The 22,629-nt window shown below is 38.9% G+C and overlaps 1 protein-coding gene and 1 pseudogene across 1 annotated transcript; one reads left to right on the top strand and one right to left on the bottom strand.

The window, feature by feature from the left end:
- Nucleotides 1-6,314: 6,314 nt before the first annotated feature.
- On the top strand, nucleotides 6,315-7,078 carry LOC148196448 (early nodulin-36A-like; annotated as a pseudogene).
- A 612-nt stretch (nucleotides 7,079-7,690) lies between these two features.
- LOC124821023 (protein trichome birefringence-like 2) lies at nucleotides 7,691-22,614 on the bottom strand. The gene is made up of 5 exons (XM_088095470.1): nucleotides 21,609-22,614; nucleotides 9,280-9,472; nucleotides 9,006-9,196; nucleotides 8,422-8,580; nucleotides 7,691-8,218 (listed from the first exon to the last, which is right to left on the bottom strand). The coding sequence occupies exons 1-5, from the start codon at nucleotides 22,277-22,279 to the stop codon at nucleotides 7,873-7,875; spliced, it is 1,560 nt and encodes a 519-aa protein (XP_087951596.1). The 5' UTR covers nucleotides 22,280-22,614; the 3' UTR covers nucleotides 7,691-7,872.
- Nucleotides 22,615-22,629: the final 15 nt, after the last annotated feature.

Genomic DNA, 22,629 nt, shown 5'->3' on the forward strand with positions numbered 1-22,629 from the left:
CATGGGAGGTTGAAGAGGCAGTGAAGGAATTGTACCCTCACCTATTCCCTGGTAAGCCTTAGAATTTTCGAGGACGAAAATTTTTGTAGTTAGGGGGAATGTGAGAACCTGATTAATTAAGCACTTAAATCCACACTCTGATCACCATTTATTACACCTTGCCACGTCAAAACCCACTCACTTCCACTCTGCATGCGCCTGCCATGTGTCACTGAGGGAACGTTCCAAAAACGTTAGTGGAAAACAAGTGGCATGCAGAGAATGGACGTTCGTCCTGCGTGGGAAGAGAAAAATATTTTCTGGAAACCTCTTCTCCATTCCTTGCATGCTTCATCTTCTTCCCAGAAAATCTGAATTCAAATCCTCCAACTTCTCTCTAAACCGTTTCCATCTTCTCTCTAAGATAACTCACTATCAATTCCTCCAATCCTATTTCAGACACCGTAGAAACCTCCTCAGCACTGTGAGCATCATTTTGATCCGAACAGAACTGAGAACTGATCTGGTAAGTTCTCGTCCCTGCATTTGGTCCCTTTTAGTTCATGCGAACCAAATCCTGGTTGCATGCATGGGTTATAGGTTGAATCTGATGTCCTTTTTGGTATCTTAGATTTAGCGAAAGTCGTGGAGTGATTCATTGGGTAGAAAGCTGTTATTGATCGAGAGAAAACCTTAAGCATTTGGAAGTGCACTGCTAGACCAGGTAAGGGAAGCTTTAGTAATTTAATTTATACTTGTATGATGTGTGTGAAGGCATGAAACTGTACTGGATGTATGAACTGTATGATATTTAAGTATGCATGAACGAGCATGGTTGCACTGGATGTATGTGAGGAATATTGTTTGAACTGTATGCAGAGAATGAGAAGTGTGATGTTGAATATGATTGAATTTCTGTATGGTTTGGAATGAAAATGTGTTGAACTGTATTGATGATGTGTTTGAACTGGAAAATGGAAAATTCTGTATTGATGAGATGATGATATGAATTCTGTAATGTATGAGAATTATGTTGGAGATAAATCCTAAGTTATGGTTCGTATGAAAACTGTGAAGTTAATATGAATGAAAAATCTGGAAATCTTATCTTCTCTGATTGATCATGTACGCTCGTTATCGAACGGTCTTATACCGTTCGGTTTCCCTGGAACATCATTTAGAATAAGGATTCTTTCATTTGGAAAGGACTTTGATTAAGAACGAGCGTTATTGGTGTCAAGCGTTAGGTGTGAGCGTTCGGCTTAGCCTAGCGTGTCCAACAACTGAAAATAAAGTGCAGTGTAGTTAGGACGCTCGGTCTTGTTTACCAGCGTTCGTCATAATCAGCGCTTAGTATTATATTAAGCGTTCGTCCAAATGAACTCTCGATCTTAGATTGAGCGTTCGTCCTAATTAGCGTTCGGTCTGATACTGAACGTTCGTTTAAATGTGCGTTCGTTCTATTTGGTGCTTGGTCATTGACCTAGCGTTCGTTCTAAGGAGGGTTCGGGTTCTACTGAACGCTCGTCCTTATCATTGCTTCGTGAGTGAACTTCAACAGCGTTCGTTCAATTTATTAATTTACGTTCGGTCTTTGACTGGCAGTGTTCGTTTCCGAATTTATTAACACTCTGATTATTTATTTGAATTCATTTAAACCGTGATGGTCCTTTTCATTTAACCTCAAGTCTTTATACTTAGAATTTTCCTAAGTATTATTCTGATATTTTAGACTCAATCTCAGTTACATTACTCATTTGTCTTAACGTCCGTGAATGGATAATGGTTCGTTTCTTTTGTTCAGAAACGTGATATCAGTGTACTGTAATACATTCGTCTGGATCTATTAAAACGATAAACTTGGTTCAAATTAAGAGAGTGGAACACAGAATGGAAATCTGAATAAGAGGAATGTTTAACAATGTGCGAATGATAGTGTGAATGGATTTATTGGATTGGATTGTGAATGAGCGTTCCAAGGAGGAACGTCTCCATGATGTGAATATGAGAAGTAGTGTAGTATGACCATGGTAAAATCGCTGATGGCTGTTCATCCTGATATTCCGTGATTGCTCATCCTCATGTAGAGGAGAGTAGTTCATGCGTGGGAATGGCAGGAGGCACTAGTCCTACATAGTACTTTGGGCTGATAAGGGTTAACCTCGGGTGGCAGCTGTTGAGGGTATCCCAGTTACTACATCACCCGGGTGCACGAACGCCTGCGGTTACATGGATCATACAGTCCGGACAGTCTTTAATTATGAGAATTTGCATGAGTTACTGTATGTGTGGATATATGTATTTAACAGTGTATGAATGGTATGATTGATTTACTATGTTTTAAAATGATGCTGTTGGTATTGAATTAAATTACCTAAGCTTACCCTTGCAAATTTTCCTTGTGTTGTCGACTGTATCTGTATGTCCGTCTTGTCAATGCAATGATCATCCGTTGTGGATGTGAGCAGATGGTGAGGCACCCCTGGAATCAATGCTAGAAGAAGAAAATTTGGAGGATGCCAACTTGGTAGAAGTTGAAGTCAAAGCTGAGCAGTAGAGGCTCGTTTCGTATTAGAAATTAGTTTTTTTTCTGCGTTGTATTTTGGCAGTTCTGTGCATAGTTTAGCAGAATAGATTATTCAGCACTGGTTTTGTACTGATTATGAATTCTGAACGCTGTTATTAGATGCTTTAGGTGCTGTTTTCTGTTGGAGCAGCTGTTGTAAATATTAAGACTGCACTGTATTTTTGTAAATGTGATTAGTTCTGATTAATAGTAATTACTATTTATTGGGATGTTACACACTACAAATTATAAATAAGTTAGTGATAAAAATGTTAATTTTGTAAACTGAGATAATTATTTTATTTATTTATTTTATGTGAAAACAAAATTAGGACAATCCTATAGAGCATGGTAAATGTCCTTTTAGAGTAATTTTTTTGTCGACATCTTTATTATCGAAAAATACACTTCTCAATCATATTAGTCACTGTTTCTGAAGATAAATATTTTGTTTATTAATTTCATGCTAAAAGTAATATTTACTTAACAAAATTTAACTATTCAAAACTAAAATGGGACAATTTGCATATATGATTTTACCATTGGCATATAGTTAGTTATGTGCTATTTACATAAGTTCAGGATTTATCCTTATACAAGTGAAAGAATGTCTGTTAAGAAAATCAATTTCATGAATAAATTTTTATATTTTAAAAAATTGGTCTATAACTTTTTATTTTTTATATTTAAAGATTTTATATCATTTAACAATCAAGACAAAAATGGTTTTAAAATGTCATCTACTAATATACCTTTTAAATACAAAACCATGAAGAACTCAACAAGCTTAATATTTAAAAGATTAGAATTTACATAAAAAAGTTTTGTAGTTTGGTGATGACCATAAACTTAAGACACAGAGATAGAATTGGCTCATTCTCCTTCATGAATGCTATTCTTTTTAAAATATTTGTTTTGCTCTTTTGAGATCTTAGAGTACAAATAAGAGCCACTGACCTTCAGAAATCTGGGAATCTTCTCTTTACCACATGTAATATCTGAAGGGGCACTTAAGAAAAAGTATAAATGTTATTATATCAAAAGACAAAAGCAATGAAGATTATGACAATAGATTTTGCACTGTTGGAAAATGGAATTGCGTCACCTCCCAAATTGAAGGGTACCTAGTACCTACAATGGTTACATTTGACCAACATTTGACAAACAAGAAATTGTAGATGAAAATCAAACTAGGAATTTACAAGTACATGGTAAAGTAGTTTTGATCTTGGACCAAAAATAATGAGAAGGGCCCAACAGTTTGATTCCAAATTGAAACCACATCATGGAAAGGTCACTTGTCCTACAACTTCGCATGCCATGTGGAAATTGGATGGCAACATCTATAATTACTACCATGATGACCACTTGATGAGTCATTCATGTTTGAACGTAAATTAAACTGAATTCACAGTAAAAGTTTGGAAATTTTGCATCATAAGGGACCCAAAAATTGATTGCAAAATTGGAACCAGCTTAGAGTTACTACTAATCATCTTCCATTGGTCTTGGTTGCCTAATTTTAAGTGGTGGACAACAATCATAGTGTGCATTATGATTTATGAAGGCAACAACAAGGATCCAACTTACTTTTCGGCAAAACTTAATTCATTTACAACTACAGATAGGTTAAATTGGGAAGAATAAGTTCATATATACTACCATGAATTTAAATTCTGTAATTGATGCATAGACATGTTATTGGTGAATGTAAAATGTAAATACATATTGACTCTGAGAAAACTTTGAAAGGTTTATAGTTATTTATCTTTACATTGTGTTCAACTTTTGAAAAATTTATAGTCTTTTATCTTTATACCGTGTTTAACTTTTTTTATCTTCATCCAATATAAAATTGTTTGTTTAAAATTTTATTAAGACTTCCGATAGAAAGAATCGTTACTTCTAGAATTTTTCACTTATATTATAGGTTATCTGAGTTGGTTACCAAAACAAATATTTGTCTATCATACTAATGAGTTTTTTCAAAAAAAATCACTAGATAAATACAATATTAATAAAAAAACAAATTCAATCTATATAAGATATTAAAATCACTCTCAATCAAAAACCTTTCAACAATATACTTAGATTCTTCATTTTTACATGATACTAAATTCTTTTTAAGTTTATGCATTCAACTTTTTTTTATACATAATGAATGTAAAATTTAGATTCAGATTTGAATTTTTTAAGAATTTGTAGATCTTTCTTCTTATATAATATTTAATTTTCTTATTTTTTTTTTACTTAATGTGAGATTTTCAACTCATTTAAATTTCTTTGACCAAGATAATTAAATGGGTTTGTTGTTTGATACCAATGGCCACAAATAAAGGTTCACTAAAAGAAGCTGTGAATTGGGATCTCATTCAGGCAATGTTGATGGGAAATAAAAATATAAGTGGCTACAGAGGTAATAAATAAACAGCACAGAAAGATTCCAAAAGGGGACTGACTTAAAAGCGATAACAATTTTGTTTTCTTGCTTGAAGAAGAGGCAAACCAAATGCTTCAATGGATTATCTAGCTGCTATGATTGTATGCATATCCGAGAAGGAGATCACTGCCATTTTTTGTATCATTCATCAACATTGTTTCAAGAATTTTGGGTTATCTATAAAGCCAGCTATAGAAAGAGAAATGACTCTTGGACACAACTTCAAGCTATAGTTTCCACTGTTACTTCCTTTTTTCTCACTATAAAATACAGAACTTCACTTCTTAGAGGTGACTAATCACTCTAATTTCAAAAGTTGAATTGGCCCCTAGAAATTATCAAAAGAAGACACATGATAGGGATCAATTAACAACTAAGATGTAAACAGTGCAACATGGCTACATACATGGCCAAGATTATTTTTAGCTCTGAAATCAAAATCATGGTATTTTGAAACTTTAAGAAAATATAATTACAGAAGAAGAAAACAAAGTGGTTTGGGTGAGAGAGAACGAAATTAGTGGAGAGTTAGGAATTTGAAACAGTGATGAATTCTTATCACAAGTCCTGGTAACATATTCCAATTATTTCAAAGTGTAAACGTGTTTAATATCTTGGAATGTGTCAAATAATATTTTATTCAAGTACTTAAGAGGATTATTTAACTGGTTCATTAAGAAGTTTTTTAATTAATTTTGGAAGCAAAGTGGGGTTTGAGTCTCCTAAGTGGATCCAGAGATTCAATAAAAGCCTCCAACCATCAAAAGTCAAGCACGAATGAAAAAGTAAAGAGTGGGTGCCCATCTTTTAAAGTTTATATTGACTCTTTCACATTCATATCCTTTGTATTTCAATCAGATATCTTCTGTGGACACTATTTAGTACTGAATTTTAAATTCCCTAAAATGCCTTTGTGGGTTAATATAGTATGCAGTGTAGTGTCATATTTGGTGAAAATAAACAGAAATTTGGTCAAGACAAAATGGAAATATCAAATTCAATTTGAGCATGTAGACTAAGTACAACTTCAATAGTAGAGAAAAAGAATGAGATAATCAAATTAGGTTAGGCCATCAAAACCTCCTTCCCTTGTAAACCAGTAGAAGAAAAAGAGGGTAAAAAAATACAGTTAGGTCAGGTCTATCCTGGTTAGTGTTAGATTGAGATTCAAGAAAAAGTTAGAAAATTAGGTTAAGGTTGAGATTGAATAAACCAAATAGAAATTTTTTAATGAGCACAGTTCTGTTTTGTTTCTTTTTTTAATGAGTTTCTACATTGCTACTTTTTATGGTTAAAAAATAGGAAAGGTAGAAGCAAATGGATAATGAAAAGATGATGTGATGATAACACTTCTTAGTTCTCAATCATCAACTATTTAAAACTGTGGTCAGAGACTAAGTTCTCCACTAGTTTTCTATAGAGCCCTTTGGACCCTCTTCACCAAAATCTATCAAACCCTGAATCTGGTGAGAATGAAGCTTTGTTGGCAAGCATCCATCCATGGTTCTTAAAGAAGAGCATGGAGAGAAAGGAGTGTGAGAGGGTCCTTACCCTTCACACTCCCCCACTTTCAACAGTTTGCTTGTGCTTAGCTTTGGCTTCTCTAATCAACAAGGGATGTGTTTAAACATTCTGTGAGTGGCAGAAGCAGATATGCATTCTCCAAAGGAGGAGAGGCTATGGCTACAGTCAGGCAAACCGGCAAGTCACAAAAAGGCAATGGACTCCATTGGGGTCTCTATGGCTGTGTATTGCTCATCTATGTAGTTCTTCTTGCTTTAGAATGTAATAAACAAGGTTGACCTTCCTTTAAGAAGGTACCAACTTGTGCTGTCCCATTTGCTCAATTTGCAGCTGACTAGATTTCCTTTCTCTCTTCAGTTTCTGCAGATGAGTAGGTAGATAGTTGTGATCACTTCACTCCATTTCTGTCCCCTCCCATTCTGTGTGTTTCCTTTTCCATGTTTGTTTGTGTTGCTAGTTATCACCTTATCAGAAATAAAGCAAGAGTACAATTCTAGTTCCTCAAAGTTTAGGATTGTATTTTATTGAACTTTATTACAAAAACTTCAGAGTCCTTTTTCTTAGGTGAATGATGATCATGTCCCATGACCCCTCACCCTTTTTCCCTTTATACTGCTGCATTTCTGCTGTTTCTAATATTTGTTGTTCAAGGGACTCAATGGTAACTATCTTATCCTCTTTATATTAAACAAGGCTACCCTAACAAACAGATATTCATGTCCCAAAAGTAATTGAAAAGTAGGAATATACAGACACCTAATATATACAAGTCAGTAATGTCAAGAGTAAATACATTTATATGATAACACTTCTATTAGCAAAACTAAACTTTCCTTGTATTAATACTTCTTTTGCTACAATTTTATATGTCAACTAGACACTACAACTTACAGAATTTTCATTTGGCCTTTCATCTCCAAACTATAAACCTATAAATCTAAAACAGACAAAACTCTTAAACAAATAAATAACTCATTTAGTTCTATTGTATTTAAGTTTATCCTAACAATTTCTGCATACAACAATTATTAATTTTAGTGTGAATGATTGATTAACCACGATTGATTAAAATTTGAATTTAAAATCAATAGTCAAAATCATTTCAACCAAGTCCACGTTTCTTGTTATGTATCCATCGTATTTATTGTTATACGTTTACAAGCGAAATTTTGGTAGTTGAATAGGGGAACAAATTCGATCCTTCCTTTTCTTTAACTAGTCAAGGCTAACGAAATGGAGCTTTCAATCTACAAATTTTACAGCTTTCGTGGTTTTCATTATGAGAATTGTGCAAGTCAATGAATATACATGTGTTGAATATGTATAATGGATGAGAAATCATAACGAATTTGAGGAGTTTGGCTCAACTTTTCCAATGGCCTTTACCATATTTCAATAGAGAAGCATAGAGTAATTCATTCCAAGTATCAGGTACTCCAGGCAAACACCAATGACTGCAATCTTGGTGAAGTTCCGCAGAGGCTAGCTCCTCTGCTGTCTTATACTCCATTCTGTATATAGAGGGATGCCCATCTTTTCTGTAATCTGTAAGCCTACTAATGTTCATATATATCACGGAAGTTTTCATCTTTGGCATGACCACACGCTCCAAAGCCCTCATTTTCGAAGGATACTTGCGCAAGTGCTTTCCATCAGATATTGGCTCAGTTTCTTTGTGGCACTGTCCTCCTGAATTCCATTGCCCACCCCTGAAATCATATCAGCCAGTATAAGAATATTTTGATCAACATGAATCAGTATAGATAAAAGAGTTGTAATTCATACAATAACTTTTGTTGAAGCAACTTCTTTTGTGTTTATCCCACTATAGCGTCATTTATTGCATATTGTATTTCAAACAGTAGCAAGTTCAGAACTCTTAACATTTGGCAGCCATGTTTAACACCAATACCTGAAATGAGTGACCGAGTATCCTCTGAAGAAAACCTGAGTTCGATTGGCATCAATATTGTTGTCAATCCATCTAGCCCAAGTGGTCAATGCCCTTGTATATGCATCCAGAACTTTGAGTCTGGGGTATATATGGTTGCCTTCTTGATAATAGTCCTCTCTGTAAATATACCGTAAAAATAAAAAACCTTAGTGATTATGAGGATTACAGACGGTAAGCACTTTGAGGTTGAGAATGTATGATAAAAGTAAGCACTACAAGGCATGTTTATGCAAGTGATATCGTATTCAAGAACTTTAGTTAAACATTATGCCAAGAGTGTATTATAATTCACAGAAAATAAGCACTACAAGGCAGAAAACTCTTGGTGTGAAGAAAACAAGAGATTCAAATCTTTAATAGGAAAAGCAGTTTCACAAGACAAAATAGTAAGCATGGTTGTGCATAATGTTGAATCAGACTAAAAACTTTGTTGTTACACATCATCAAGTAAGAACACCTAATCTACAGATTCCAAGGAAGGATAAAACCATGCAGAGGCATATACAATGTGAAGGCAATGTTACATAGTGAACTGAACTCACCCCCTAGATGTTTTCTCGTGAGTCCACCAATGACCTGTATTGAAGACTATGATGTCAGCATCATGATAGGTGGTAGTTGTCTGATCCATCAAATCCAATCTTAATGTCTCAAAGGATCCATTTGTGCCCTTGAAAGTTGACTCTTGAACAATGAAAGGAGAGCTAACAAAATCTACTGAACAATTATAATCCTATAAATATGGGAAAAAAATTCAATGAGATATCATTAAAAGATGCATACTCGGGAAAATCTCAAGGATATACATAAACTTGCCTCAAATCTAAAAGCATAGACACCTTTCTTCTTAAATTCTGTTTTCCCTGAAATTTCAAAAACAAGTTTCTTGTCTCTGACACTTTGACGCAAGATACACACCATGGACTCCCACATGTTCCTGTTCAGTGAGTCCCCCACAAAAACCAGCCTCTGTCCTCGCAACTTTTCCAGAAAATCAGTCGCATTCAAACTGAGGTGACATCAATAGTTAGTTAACAAACATTAGCACAAGCATTGATATGTAGTATGCGCCAGATTTCAACTTATAACCAATTTAAGTGATGTTGTTTAACAAATACATAAACTGCATTCCAAGAATTGACGCAGGTAATGAGATTTTGGAATAGTATGGTTTAAAATGGATGTTCTAGGTTTGATACTAAGTTAAAAACACTAAACTACCCCCAAAAAAGGAAGATAAATAAACTTGGTATAAAGATCTGTTAGATTCCTTTATGCAAGGAACCAAACAGCAGCAAATAATACTCACACACTCAACAGTATAAGGAATATGTATGTATATGTATTGATATTTCCTCTGTAATGATAAGAAAAGATGAATACAGGTATCTCACTCTCCCCCCAAGGAAGCCTCCCTTCCTCCACTGGCCAAGAGGTCCAGTCTTAATTCCAAAATCCTCAATAATCTACCTCTCTCAAACTATTTGTTATTTATACTCTCTCACTCTTCTAACAAACTCACCCTCTCTCCTCTAACTGATTTCCCCTCTACCCGCCACTAACTCTCTCTTCTTTTATTCCTCCTCACATACACTTTTAATTGTCTAACATTACCCTCCTCCCCAAGATCAACCTTGTCCTCAAGGTTGAAATCAGGGAACTGCTGTCGAATGTATTGTTCCTCTTCCCAAGTAGCTCCATCCAACCCCCCTTCTTGCCATTGTATTAGAACTTGGGGAATTTCCTCTCCTTGTTGCGGCTGGTTCCTGCGCTCTAATACCTTTAGAGGTGTGTACATAGGGCTGTCAACCTGCAGTTCAGTGGGAAGATGCCCTTCCACCGAATGATCCCCTATAGCTAGCTTCAATTGGGAAACATGAAAAACAGGGTGGATTCTTGATGTTGTAGGTAACTGCAAGCGAAAAACAACTGGTCCTAATTGTTTCTCCACCAAAAATGGTCCATAATACCGTGCAGAAAGTTTTGGGTGTAAGCGTGTGGCCACAGAAGTTTGTCTATGAGGCCGGATTTTCAAGAATACCCAATCTCCCTCCTTGATCTTGGTGTCCATTCTCTTCCTGTTGGCATAGTGGGTCATCTGATCTTGAGCTCTGGCCAGATGATATTTAAGTTGTGTCAAAGCCTCATCTCTTGTTTGTAAGTCTTGTGCAACGGCTTCCACCACTGTTTCTCCAGGAATGAAACGTGTGAGAGTTGGAGGGGGTCTTCCATACACAGTTTCAAAAGGTGTGCATTTTGAAGCTCCTTGGTAAGTAGTATTGTACCAATATTCCGCCCAAGGCAAGACTGTACTCCAATTTTTTGGTTGTTCAGAACTAAAACAACGCAAATAAGTTCCCAGCACCCTATTCAGCACCTCCGTTTGGCCATCTGACTCTGGATGATAAGCAGTACTCATGTTCAGCTGAGTTCCCTGCAGGCGAAAAATCTCCTGCCAAAAAACACTCATGAATGTTGAGTCGCGATCACTTACAATGGTCATGGGTATCCCGTGAAGCCGAATCACTTCCTTCACCAACAATGCAGCGATGGATCTGGCTGTATAAGGGTGTTTGACTGGGATGAAATGACCATATTTGCTAAGTCTATCCACCACCACCAATATAGTATCAAACCCATGAGATTTGGGTAATTTTACAATAAAATCCATACTAATCTCCTCCCAAATGGCTTTGGGTATTGGTAAAGGCTGCAACAATCCTTGGGGAGAAGCTGCCAAGTATTTATGTTGTTGGCATACTAGACATGCAGCCACAAAATCTGTAACAGTTTTCTTCATTCCTATCCAATGCAAAGATTGGGCCACCCTTCTATAGGTTCTGTAAACTCCAGAATGCCCTCCCGTGACACTACTATGGAATTCAGCCAACAAGCGAGGGATCCAAACAGATTTTGCTGATAAGACAAGTCTCCCCTTGTAATGTAATCTTCCATGCTCCAACGTATAAGCTAGATGAGAGTTAGGGTCTACCCTTAAGTCCTCCAACACTTTCTGCAAACTCTCATCTTTTTCCACCTCCTCCATGATCTCTTGAAATTCAAGCCAATATGGTCGTGATATCATCCGTAGCATCTTATCTGTTTCTTCCTCCTCCATGCCTTTTCTAGATAACCCATCCGCCACATGATTGGAAGCACCTGTCCTATATTTGATTTCAAATTCGTACCCCAAAAGTTTAGCTAGCCAATTTTGTTGACTTTGAGTTGTAATGCGTTGTTCCAGTAAATAACGCAAACTCTTCTGGTCAGTAAAGACAACAAACTTCTGACCCAATAGATACGGCCTCCAATGTTGTATAGCAAGCACAAGTGCCATTAATTCCTTCTCATAAATGGACTTGGTTAAGGAAGAGTCAGATAACGCCTTACTAAAGAAGGCTATGGGTCTGTTTTTCTGGGACAAAACAGCTCCAACACCTGTACCCGAAGCATCACATTCTACAACAAAGGGTTGCTCAAAATCAGGGAGAATCAACACTGGAGCTGTAGTCACTGCCTCTTTAAGCTTCTGCAGTGCCATGGCCCCCTCTTTAGACCATTTAAACATTCCTTTTTTCAACAATTCAGTAAGGGGTTTAGCCATTTTCCCATAATCTCTAATGAACCTGCGATAATACCCAGTTAACCCAAGGAACCCTCTTAACTCCTTGATGTTTCTGGGTTCTGGCCATTCCAAGACAGCTGCCACCTTCTCCCTGTCCATCTCCACCCCTGCTGCCGATATCTTGTGCCCCAAATATCTCACTTGTCTTCTCCCAAATTCACACTTTGTTTTGTTTGCAAAAAGTTCATGTCCAGCCAAGACTTTTAAGACTTGAGTGAGGTGTTGAGAATGCTCCTCCCAAGTCTTGCTATAGATAAGTATATCGTCAAAAAATACTAACACGAACCTCCTCAATAGCGGCCTTAAAACTGAATTCATCATGTCCTGGAATGTGGCTGGTGCATTTGTTAATCCAAAGGGCATCACAAGGAATTCATAATGCCCTTGATGTGTCCGAAAAGCAGTTTTTGGAATGTCTTCCCTCTTCATTCTTATTTGATGATACCCAGCCTTTAAATCAATTTTAGAAAAATATGACGCACCTTGAAGTTCATCCAGCAGCTCCTCAATGACTGGAATGGGATATTTATCAGCCACTGTTACTCTGTTCAATGCCCTATAATCCACACAAAACCTCCAACTTCCATCCTTCTTTTTCACCAATATTACAGGACTAGAGTAGGGACTGTTACTAGGCCTGATAATGCCCAAATTCAACATCTCTTCCACCTGACGCTCTATCTCATCCTTCATTCCATGAGGGTACCTGTATGGCCGCACATTGACGGGCTCACTACCCTCTTTTAAAGGGATTCTGTGATCCACTCTCCTCTCGGGTGGGAGGCCTTGGGGGTCTCGGAATACCCCTTCAAAAGCATTCAGAATTTGTTCCAGCTCTACCTCCTCCTCTTGCATTAAGCCACTCTCTTCCGTCTTCTCATCCACCAATTCTGTTTGGCTTAAGCTCCATACTAAAGACAGCATTTCAATCCCTTTTTCTTTTATAAGAGCTTCAGGAGTCACTACCCTACGTGTCAATGATGGATCCCCCTTTACCTCCACTTCTCTTCCTCCATGCGCCACCTTCATGATGAGCTGTCCCCAATCTACTTTGATTTCTCCTAGGGAGGATAACCAGGTCATTCCCAATATTATGTCCACACCGCCTAATTCAAAGAGATATAACTTATCTCTAACTTCTAAGTTTTCTAATAACACCGAGACTCCTGTGCAATACCCGCTGGTTTCTTTCCTTTGTCCATCCCCTAAACATACTTTATAAGGGCGTGTGTCGGTGCACTCCAGACCCAGTTCTTCCACCAATCGGGTGGATATAAAACTATGGGTAGCTCCACTGTCAATAAGCACCAGAACTTTCTTCCCCTGCACCCAACCTTGCAGCTTCATCGTGTTCGATTGCGAGAGGCCACCCGCGGACAATCCCGACAACTCCATAGTCTTCTGTTCTACTTCGACACTTGCCTCCGCTTCTTCATCTTCATCCTCCTCTGCCAAGATCATCACCCGCATGCTTCGTTCAGCGCAACGATGACCTGGACTGTAAGGTCCGCCGCAGTGGAAACAACGTCCTTCTTCTCGCCGTTTCATGTATTCTTGATAAGGCAGGGTCCGAATGCCTCATCCCGCGGTTCCTCCTCCACTGTTACCAGCCTTCGAAGCCACAGTGTTCGCACTAACGTCCTTCTTCATTCCTTGCCCTCCGCCGCCATTCACCGATCCCTCTGACGGTCCGCGAAAAGTTTCTGTCCTCGCCACCGTCCCTGAACTCGCGGAATATCTTCCCCACGTCGCTCCGCTTCTTCCTCCCACTCCACTACTTCCTCGCGACGTCCATCCCACTTGTTCGATGTCCCTAGCTCTCTCCATTGCCGTCAACAAATCGCGTGGGTCATGCGGTCTCACAGCATTTCGTAATCCCTCCTGCAAACCCGCGAAAAAATATCCCAGCAATTGGTATTCGGTTACTCCGGTCGCCTGCGCCACGAGTACCTCGAACTCCTGGATATACTCATCGACGCCCCCTCTCTGTCGCACCGCGGCCAACTTCTCAAAGACGGTTCCCCTAATTAATCCGCCGAACCTCCTCGTCAACGCCTCCGTGAATGCCTTCCATGTTGGATGTCGGGTTTTCTTCCGCCAGAAGCGGAACCAGTAGTTAGCGCTTCCGTCCATGCATATATACACTAACTTCATCTTCTCTTTCTCCGTCACTCCTTGTATGTCAAAAAATTTCTCAGCCTTCGCTATCCATCCCGTTGGATCAGTACCTTCAAAAGTTGGAAGCTCAACTCGCTTCATCCAACTGCGTTGTACGTCGTTCCGGTCCTCCTCCGATTCTTCATCAGAGCTCTCTGTCGACCTTCGTTCTCGATCACCCTGAACGGAATTTCGACTCCCCTCAGAACTCCTATCACGGGTTCCAGAACGTCTTCCGAGGGCTCGTCGAAACTCGAGAGTCATCGCTCGCATTTCTGCCTTCAACTCCTCCATCGTCGACTCCACAGCCACCATTCACCCCTCCATTCTTCTCTGATCACGCGCATTCCTCTTCCCTCCGAAATGATCCGGCAGGTCGGACCAAATCTGTTAGATTCCTTTATGCAAGGAACCAAACAGCAGCAAATAATACTCACACACTCAACAGTATAAGGAATATGTATGTATATGTATTGATATTTCCTCTGTAATGATAAGAAAAGATGAATACAGGTATCTCACTCTCCCCCCAAGGAAGCCTCCCTTCCTCCACTGGCCAAGAGGTCCAGTCTTAATTCCAAAATCCTCAATAATCTACCTCTCTCAAACTATTTGTTATTTATACTCTCTCACTCTTCTAACAAACTCACCCTCTCTCCTCTAACTGATTTCCCCTCTACCCGCCACTAACTCTCTCTTCTTTTATTCCTCCTCACATACACTTTTAATTGTCTAACAAGATCCCTGCCTGAGTTTCAAGTTGTAGCTTGTTCCATATTGCAAGTAGATCACTTGATAAAGAATTTTGTAAAGATTATATTGTAATTTCACACAAGTAAACAAGAATTGTGGTCGTTGACAATGTACCTTGCCCACAACTGTGTCCCTTGTCTAACATAAAGTATAGATATTCAAACTTGTTTAGCTTGCTCCTTTTTCTATCTCTTGTCCAGAGTAAACCAAAATGACATTGTCATATGCAGAAAGAATTGCACATATTATTCTAACGAGGCACATTTCCGGGGGTAAAAGTACCATTTCACAATTTGACACCCATAATCCTTTGCATTGAAACTGAGGTGACACCAATAATTAACAAACATAAGCAATAAGCATTTATATATTGTATGATTTAAAATGGGTTTCACTGGTTTGATAATTGAAGTAACTACAAACCAAAACTAAGGTTAAAACACCAAACTTCACTAAATATAAGAAAAATAAACTAGGTTATAAAGATCCCTAATCACCCATCCCTGCCTGAATTTCACAGACTATAATTGCAGATTATTCCATATTATATTAGCCTGTATATCTCTAGATCTCTTAATCCTGTTTAACCATATAATCCAAACCCTACTCACCATTATTATTACTCCAAAAGGAACAATGGTCAAGGAACAATTACCCTCGTTTAGTTTAAAACTGGGAAGGGAGTGTATGGGAAACAAATCCCCCTCAGCCTAATTTTATTCCCCACAAAATGGTGGTTATGGGACAACTTTTCTTTCAATTTAAAAATGTGTTGTATGTTACCCATAAATTCACCTACTTAACTACTTATTAAAATAACGATTACTTATATTGTAATTTCCTACTACCGAAAAACCATTGTGGTCCTTGACCATGCACTCACAATTTCGTCTCTTATATAACATATAGTATGGTTCAATACTTACATGTTCAAACTTGTTTAACTTACTCCTTGAACAGGAATAATGGCAAATGACTTTATAGCATAAAGACAGAATGGCTCACATCAATGTAATGAGCCACATTTCCATGGACCAAAGTACTATTTCACATCTTGAGACCTATAATCCTTACCCTCTTCTATCTCCCCTTAATAAAAATTCATACTGATGAATGAACTTTTTTTCCGTTGCATTCGTTCTTCTTTATGTTATATTTTTTTCTTTTTCACTACATTTTCCTATCTTAAAAGCTTTCCGTCTAATATTCAAATTAAGGAAAGTTTATGTTTTCTATCCTTCATACAAACTGTTCGCTGGCAAGATTTCTTTCATCTTTTATTCATCAATATTGCAATCTCATAGAACCTGCTGTTGGGAAACAGCGGTACTTGTTCCCTCCTCTGTGAACCCCAAAATGGGCACTGTGCGGAAGCGTAAAAATGAAAGCGTAAGAAAAGAGAAAATTAACACTGGAAATTTTAACGTGGAAAATCCTCTCGGAAAAAACCACGGGACCTAGTCCAGAAAATTATCTCCACTATGAAAGTAGGATTACAGTGTTTCTCTCACTCTCTGAGGATCTCTCAATAAATCTCACCCTCTCGGATGGTATACAAGACTCTCCCTGTATCACACACACTCACAATATCTAGTGCACTATGTCTTCACCAGCGGTATCTCTCTCTTTCTTTCTTTCCTCACCGTGGCTCTCCTTTTCTTCACGGTGTATTTCCCTTCTTCGCTGCTTCCATTCTGCTACTTCTTCATTCACTTTTATAAGTGAATTTTTCACATAAAATAGAAAGAGGACAAGATGCTAGAAACATGCAAGTTGAAAACATGGAAACATGTTTTCCGTGAAGTGGGAAAACATTGACCCTTAATTTAGGGTGTAGGTCCCATTATTTGTTTTATTCCAACAAAACTCCCCCATAAAACAAAAATGGGTCTTCCATCCCTTCTTGACTTAATTTGAAGGTACCAAGATACCAGCACCTTGGCAACAGTCTTCAACCTTCTTGGTTGGTACTGACTTAGTCATCATGTCAGACCAATTCAAGTCTGTATGGATTTTCTCTATCTTCAATTTCTTCTCATCCAGCGCTTCTCGTATCCAGTGATACCGCACGTCGATATGCTTCGAACGTGAATGGAACATGGGGTTCTTGGTTAGATGGATGGTACTTTGATTATCACAGTTCACCACATAATCATCTTGATCATGTCCTAATTCACTTAGGAAATTCTTCATCCATAGCATCTCTTTAGAGGCTTCAGTCACCGCTACATACTCTGCTTCAGCAGTAGACAATGTCACACATTTTTGTAGCTTTGACTGCCAAGAAACAGCTCCCCCTGCAAAAGTAATCAGATAACCTGATGTTGACTTCCTTGAATCGACATCTCCAGCCATGTCTGAGTCTGAATATCCGATTAGCTTTAGATCTCCATTGCCAAAACACAAGCTTCTTTTGGCAGATCCTCTTAGATACCTCAGTATCCACTTAACAGCTTCCCAATGCTCCTTTCCTGGATTCGACAGGAATCTGCTCACAACTCCTACAGGATAGCCAATATCTGGCCTTGTACAAACCATTGCATACATAAGGCTACCCACGGCAGAAGAGTAGGGTACCTTGCTCATTTCTTCTTTTTCTTCTTCATTCTTTGGACATTGAGACTTGCTGAGTTTGAAATGTCCAGCAATTGGAACACGAGCAGATTTGGCATTGTGCATGTTGAACCTTTTGAGAATCTTCTCAATGTAATCTTCTTGAGATACCCATAGCATTCTTCTAGAACGATCTCTGGAGATTTTCATTCCAAGTATCTTCTTTACTGCACCCAGGTCTTTCATGGCAAAAGACTTGCTTAATGCCTTCTTGAGAGCAGCTATTTTAATTTTGTCCTTCCCTACAATCAACATATCATCAACATATAAGAGAAGTATGATGGACTCACCATTTTCATAATGCTTCACAAACACGCAATGGTCTGCGGAGGTCTTCTTGAAATTATGTTGGATCATGAAGGAATCGAATTTCTTGTACCATTGTCTTGGAGCTTGCTTCAGACCATAGAGACTTTTCTTCAGACGACACACCAAGTGTTCTTTGCCTGGTTCTTCAAAACCCTCTGGTTGCTTCATGTAAATTTCTTCCTCTAGGTCTCCATGTAAGAATGCTGTTTTGACGTCCAGTTGTTCAATCTCCAAGTCTAGTGTTGCTGCTAAACCGAGAATCGCTCTAATGGATGTCATCTTCACCACTGGTGAGAATATTTCATCAAAGTCTATTCCTTTCTTCTGGTTGCACCCCTTCACGACAATTCGTGCTTTGTACCTTGGGCTTGGGTTGTTCTCTTCATTCTTGAGCTTGAACACCCATTTGTTCTGCAATGCTCTCCTTTCTTTTGGTAATTCTACCAAATCATAAGTCTGATTTTCCTTTAAGGATTGCATCTCTTCTTCCATGGCTTGCAACCATTTGTCTTTGTCTTCCGTCTCCATTGCTTCTACAAAGCTTTGAGGTTCACCTTCATCAGTAAAATTAACATATTCATCTGAAAAATACCTTCTTGATGGTTGCTTCTGCCTTGTTGATCTTCTCAATTGGGGTTCTTGCGGAGCATCCTCAATTGGTTGATCTTCTTCCGTCAAATTAGGTTGATCTGCTTCTTCAGCCACTTCATCAAGTTGTAACTCTGGTTCGGCTTGATGAGTCTCTCCCCCTAAGTTGTTCATCACAATAGGGCTTTGATCACTTATCAGCTTAAGTGTTGGTTTCTCCACTTTCTTGATGTCTTGGATTGTCTGATCTTCAAAGAACACCACATCTCTGCTTCGAACAATCTTTCTGTTTGCAGGATCCCATAATCTGAAACCAAATTCATCTCTCGGAGAACCAAGGTATATGCACTCTTTCGCCTTAGCATCGAGCTTTGCTCTTTCATCTTTCGGAATGTGAACAGATGCCTTACATCCGAAGACTTTCAAGTTGCGATATGAGGCCTTTTTACCGGACCATACTTCTTCTGGTATCTTACCGTTTAATGGTCTTGAAGGTGATAAGTTGATTAAATCAGCTGCTGTCACCACTGCCTCCCCCCAGAATGACTTGGGAAGTTTTGCGTGAGACAACATGCTCCTGACCTTCTCGGCAATCGTTCTGTTGAATCTTTCAGCTACACCATTCATCTGAGGTGTCTTGGGAGGTACTTTCTCATGTTTGATCCCATGAGTCTTGCAATAGTACTCGAACGGACCTCTATACTCTCCACCATTATCACTTCTCAGACATTTCAACTTTCTACCAGTTTCACGTTCAACTGAGGCGTGAAACTCCTTGAAGATTCGTAGAACTTCATCTTTTCTCTTCAATGGATAGACCCACAATTTTCTGGAGTGGTCATCAATGAAGGTAACAAAATATTGAGCACCACCAAGGGATTTTTCAGATGTTGAGCAAACATCTGAGTGTACAAGATCCAAAATATGCTCTTTTCTTCTTCCATTTTCAGATCTACGGAAGGACACTCTATGCTGTTTACCTGCTAGGCAGTCTTCACATAATTCAAGTGGTTGTCCTTTTATACTTTGGAGATGATCTTTTGCGAGGATCTCTAATCCCTTCTCGCTCATGTGGCCTAGTCTTTTGTGCCACAACTCCTTACTTTCTTCTTGAGCAACATTCGTCTCTCCTTTGTATATTTTTCCTTGCATGCAGTACAAGGAGCCTTCCTTCTTTCCTCGAGCAACAATCATGCTTCCTCGGCTAAGTTTCCATTTTCCATCTCCAAACTGGTTGTTCATTCCAGCATCATCTAGCTTACCGACTGAGATAAGGTTTAGACGCATCTCTGGTACATGTCTTACCTCCTTCAGCACAAGTTTGTTTCCATTTTCTGTCGTCAAAGTCACTTCTCCTATGCCCACAATTTTGCTTGTGACATGATTTCCCATCTTCACTGTTCCAAAGTCTCCTTTTTGATAGGATGAGAAGAATCCCTCATGAGGAGTAACATGGAAAGATGCTCCGGTATCTACTATCCAAGTGCAGTCATCAAAAGCAATATTTAGATAGTTTACCTCAGTGATAAGGAACACATTCTCATCATTTGATACCACCGCCGTTGTGGTCTTTTCTTCCAGCTTCTTTTTGGGATCTACCATATCAGGGTGTACAGTTCCATTCTTCTGATCTCTCTTCAGGAATCTACATTCTGGCTTCTTGTGACCATCTTTTCCACAATAAAAGCATGTCAGACCTTTGGAACGAGACTTGAATCTTCCTCGTGACTTTTCACGTTTTCCTTTGCTTCTGTTTTCACTCCTTCCTCTATTCTCAACAACATTGGCTTCTGAGTGACTACTCGATCCCCTTTCTTTCCTTCTGGATTCTTCATTCAGTAAACTGTCTGTGATGTTATCCAGACTGAGCTTTCCATCTGGTGTTGAGTTACTGAGAGTGACCACCAATGTGTCCCAGCTCTCAGGTAGAGAACTAAGGAGTAAAAGAGCCTGTAATTCATCATCAATTTTCATATCTGCTTTCATTAACTGGTTCACAATACCTTTGAAGGTATTGAGATGCTCGATCATATTCTGGTCGTCAGAGTACTCCAACTTTACGAGTCGCCTGACTAGGTGAGCTTTGTTTCTTGGAGTCTTCTTTTGAATCATAGATTCAAGCTTTGTCCATAACTCATACGCATCGGTATAAGTCGATACATGCTCAAAGAGACTTCTGTCGATGTATTTCCGAATCATAGCCACCGCTTTACGATTCAGAATCTCCCAGTCTTTTTCGGTCTTCCCTTCCGGAATTTCCAGATTTGTGATCGGCTCATACAAATCCTTGCAGTATAGATGATCTTCCATCATCGGCTTCCAGTAGGAATAATTATCCGCAGTTAGCTTGAACATGTCTCCTTCCATCTTGAGTTTCAAAGGATTTCTGACTTTTTCGAACCGGTAGCTCTGATACCACTGTTGGGAAACAGCGGTACTTGTTCCCTCCTCTGTGAACCCCAAAATGGGCACTGTGCGGAAGCGTAAAAATGAAAGCGTAAGAAAAGAGAAAATTAACACTGGAAATTTTAACGTGGAAAATCCTCTCGGAAAAAACCACGGGACCTAGTCCAGAAAATTATCTCCACTATGAAAGTAGGATTACAGTGTTTCTCTCACTCTCTGAGGATCTCTCAATAAATCTCACCCTCTCGGATGGTATACAAGACTCTCCCTGTATCACACACACTCACAATATCTAGTGCACTATGTCTTCACCAGCGGTATCTCTCTCTTTCTTTCTTTCCTCACCGTGGCTCTCCTTTTCTTCACGGTGTATTTCCCTTCTTCGCTGCTTCCATTCTGCTACTTCTTCATTCACTTTTATAAGTGAATTTTTCACATAAAATAGAAAGAGGACAAGATGCTAGAAACATGCAAGTTGAAAACATGGAAACATGTTTTCCGTGAAGTGGGAAAACATTGACCCTTAATTTAGGGTGTAGGTCCCATTATTTGTTTTATTCCAACACCTGCCTCAGTCCATATTCACACTCACAATGACACATAAATTGCATTTGCACAAGTATTGTTTTTCCCAATCTAAATCAACATTTCTTAACTATTGTTGATGAAAAGAACAGCAAGAGCATCATCATACCTTGGAATGTCACACCCATTCGGCTGCCATCTCCACTTCACATACTCATTATCAGGCCTCCCGTTAAGATGGCAATCAAAATCCCTATCAATGAGAGGACAAGACCCCAAGGGATAGTAAGGTTTCGATTCATCCCTCACCCATTTCCCATCAAAGATATCACACTCCCCAAACAAACTACCAACACTGTCATTACTTGCCTTAACCAACCCTTCTTCACACTTTCCCAAAGCATCATCACCACTGCATGACGAATTTCCCACGCGCCCATTTTCCTTCCCTGACACAGTAACATTCTTCAAAGAACAACAGTCTTCATGTTCCTCGTGGCCATCATGCAAGCTTGCATTTTTCTGATCCCCAGTGAGACTCCCCAAAAGGGTCTTCTTCTCCGAACCCTCACTCCACACATTCACTTCAGCCCTGTGCAGAGAACTCACGGAATCATTGGAATAACGGGCCGAGAAGGGAAAACGCCAAGAAAAAGAAGAATTTAAATCGGATCCTTGGAGAAACAGTTGAACCTTGGGAACAGTGAGTGAAGTGTTGTTGAGCAAGATAACGGTAACAAAAATAAGAGAAACTCCAACGCCTAAACTGAACCCTGAAATCACCTTTCTCCTCTGAGACATAATGGGTTCCGAGAATGCAAGCCTCTTAGAAGAGTCCATGGTGGAGATAACATGAACAAGCAAAAACAAAGCCAAGGCATAGAACAAAAAGAGCAACACCACCAACGCGAACTACAATAAAAAAAAAGTGCTTGGTGGTTCACCGATCAGAGCGGTTTTGAAAGAAGCAGTGATGAGGGAAAAAGGGTTTGAGAGTTAGAGTGAACGTGAGCAATGACAGAGAGAAAGAGGGCTGTAAAGGGTGCACCTTTGTAGGGTGCAATGTGTGTACATGAAAGAGTGAACCAAGTTTGATAGTGTGTTACTATTACTGTTACTAGTAACTCTGAAGCGTCTCATCATCATCGTGCATTATGCAACTCATTTTGGGTTTTCTGTGTGTTCTTTGG

This window comes from Vigna umbellata, chromosome 7, assembly GCF_029865625.1.
Source record: "Vigna umbellata cultivar VRB3 chromosome 7, Vumbellata_1.0, whole genome shotgun sequence".
Taxonomy (NCBI): domain Eukaryota; kingdom Viridiplantae; phylum Streptophyta; class Magnoliopsida; order Fabales; family Fabaceae; genus Vigna; species Vigna umbellata.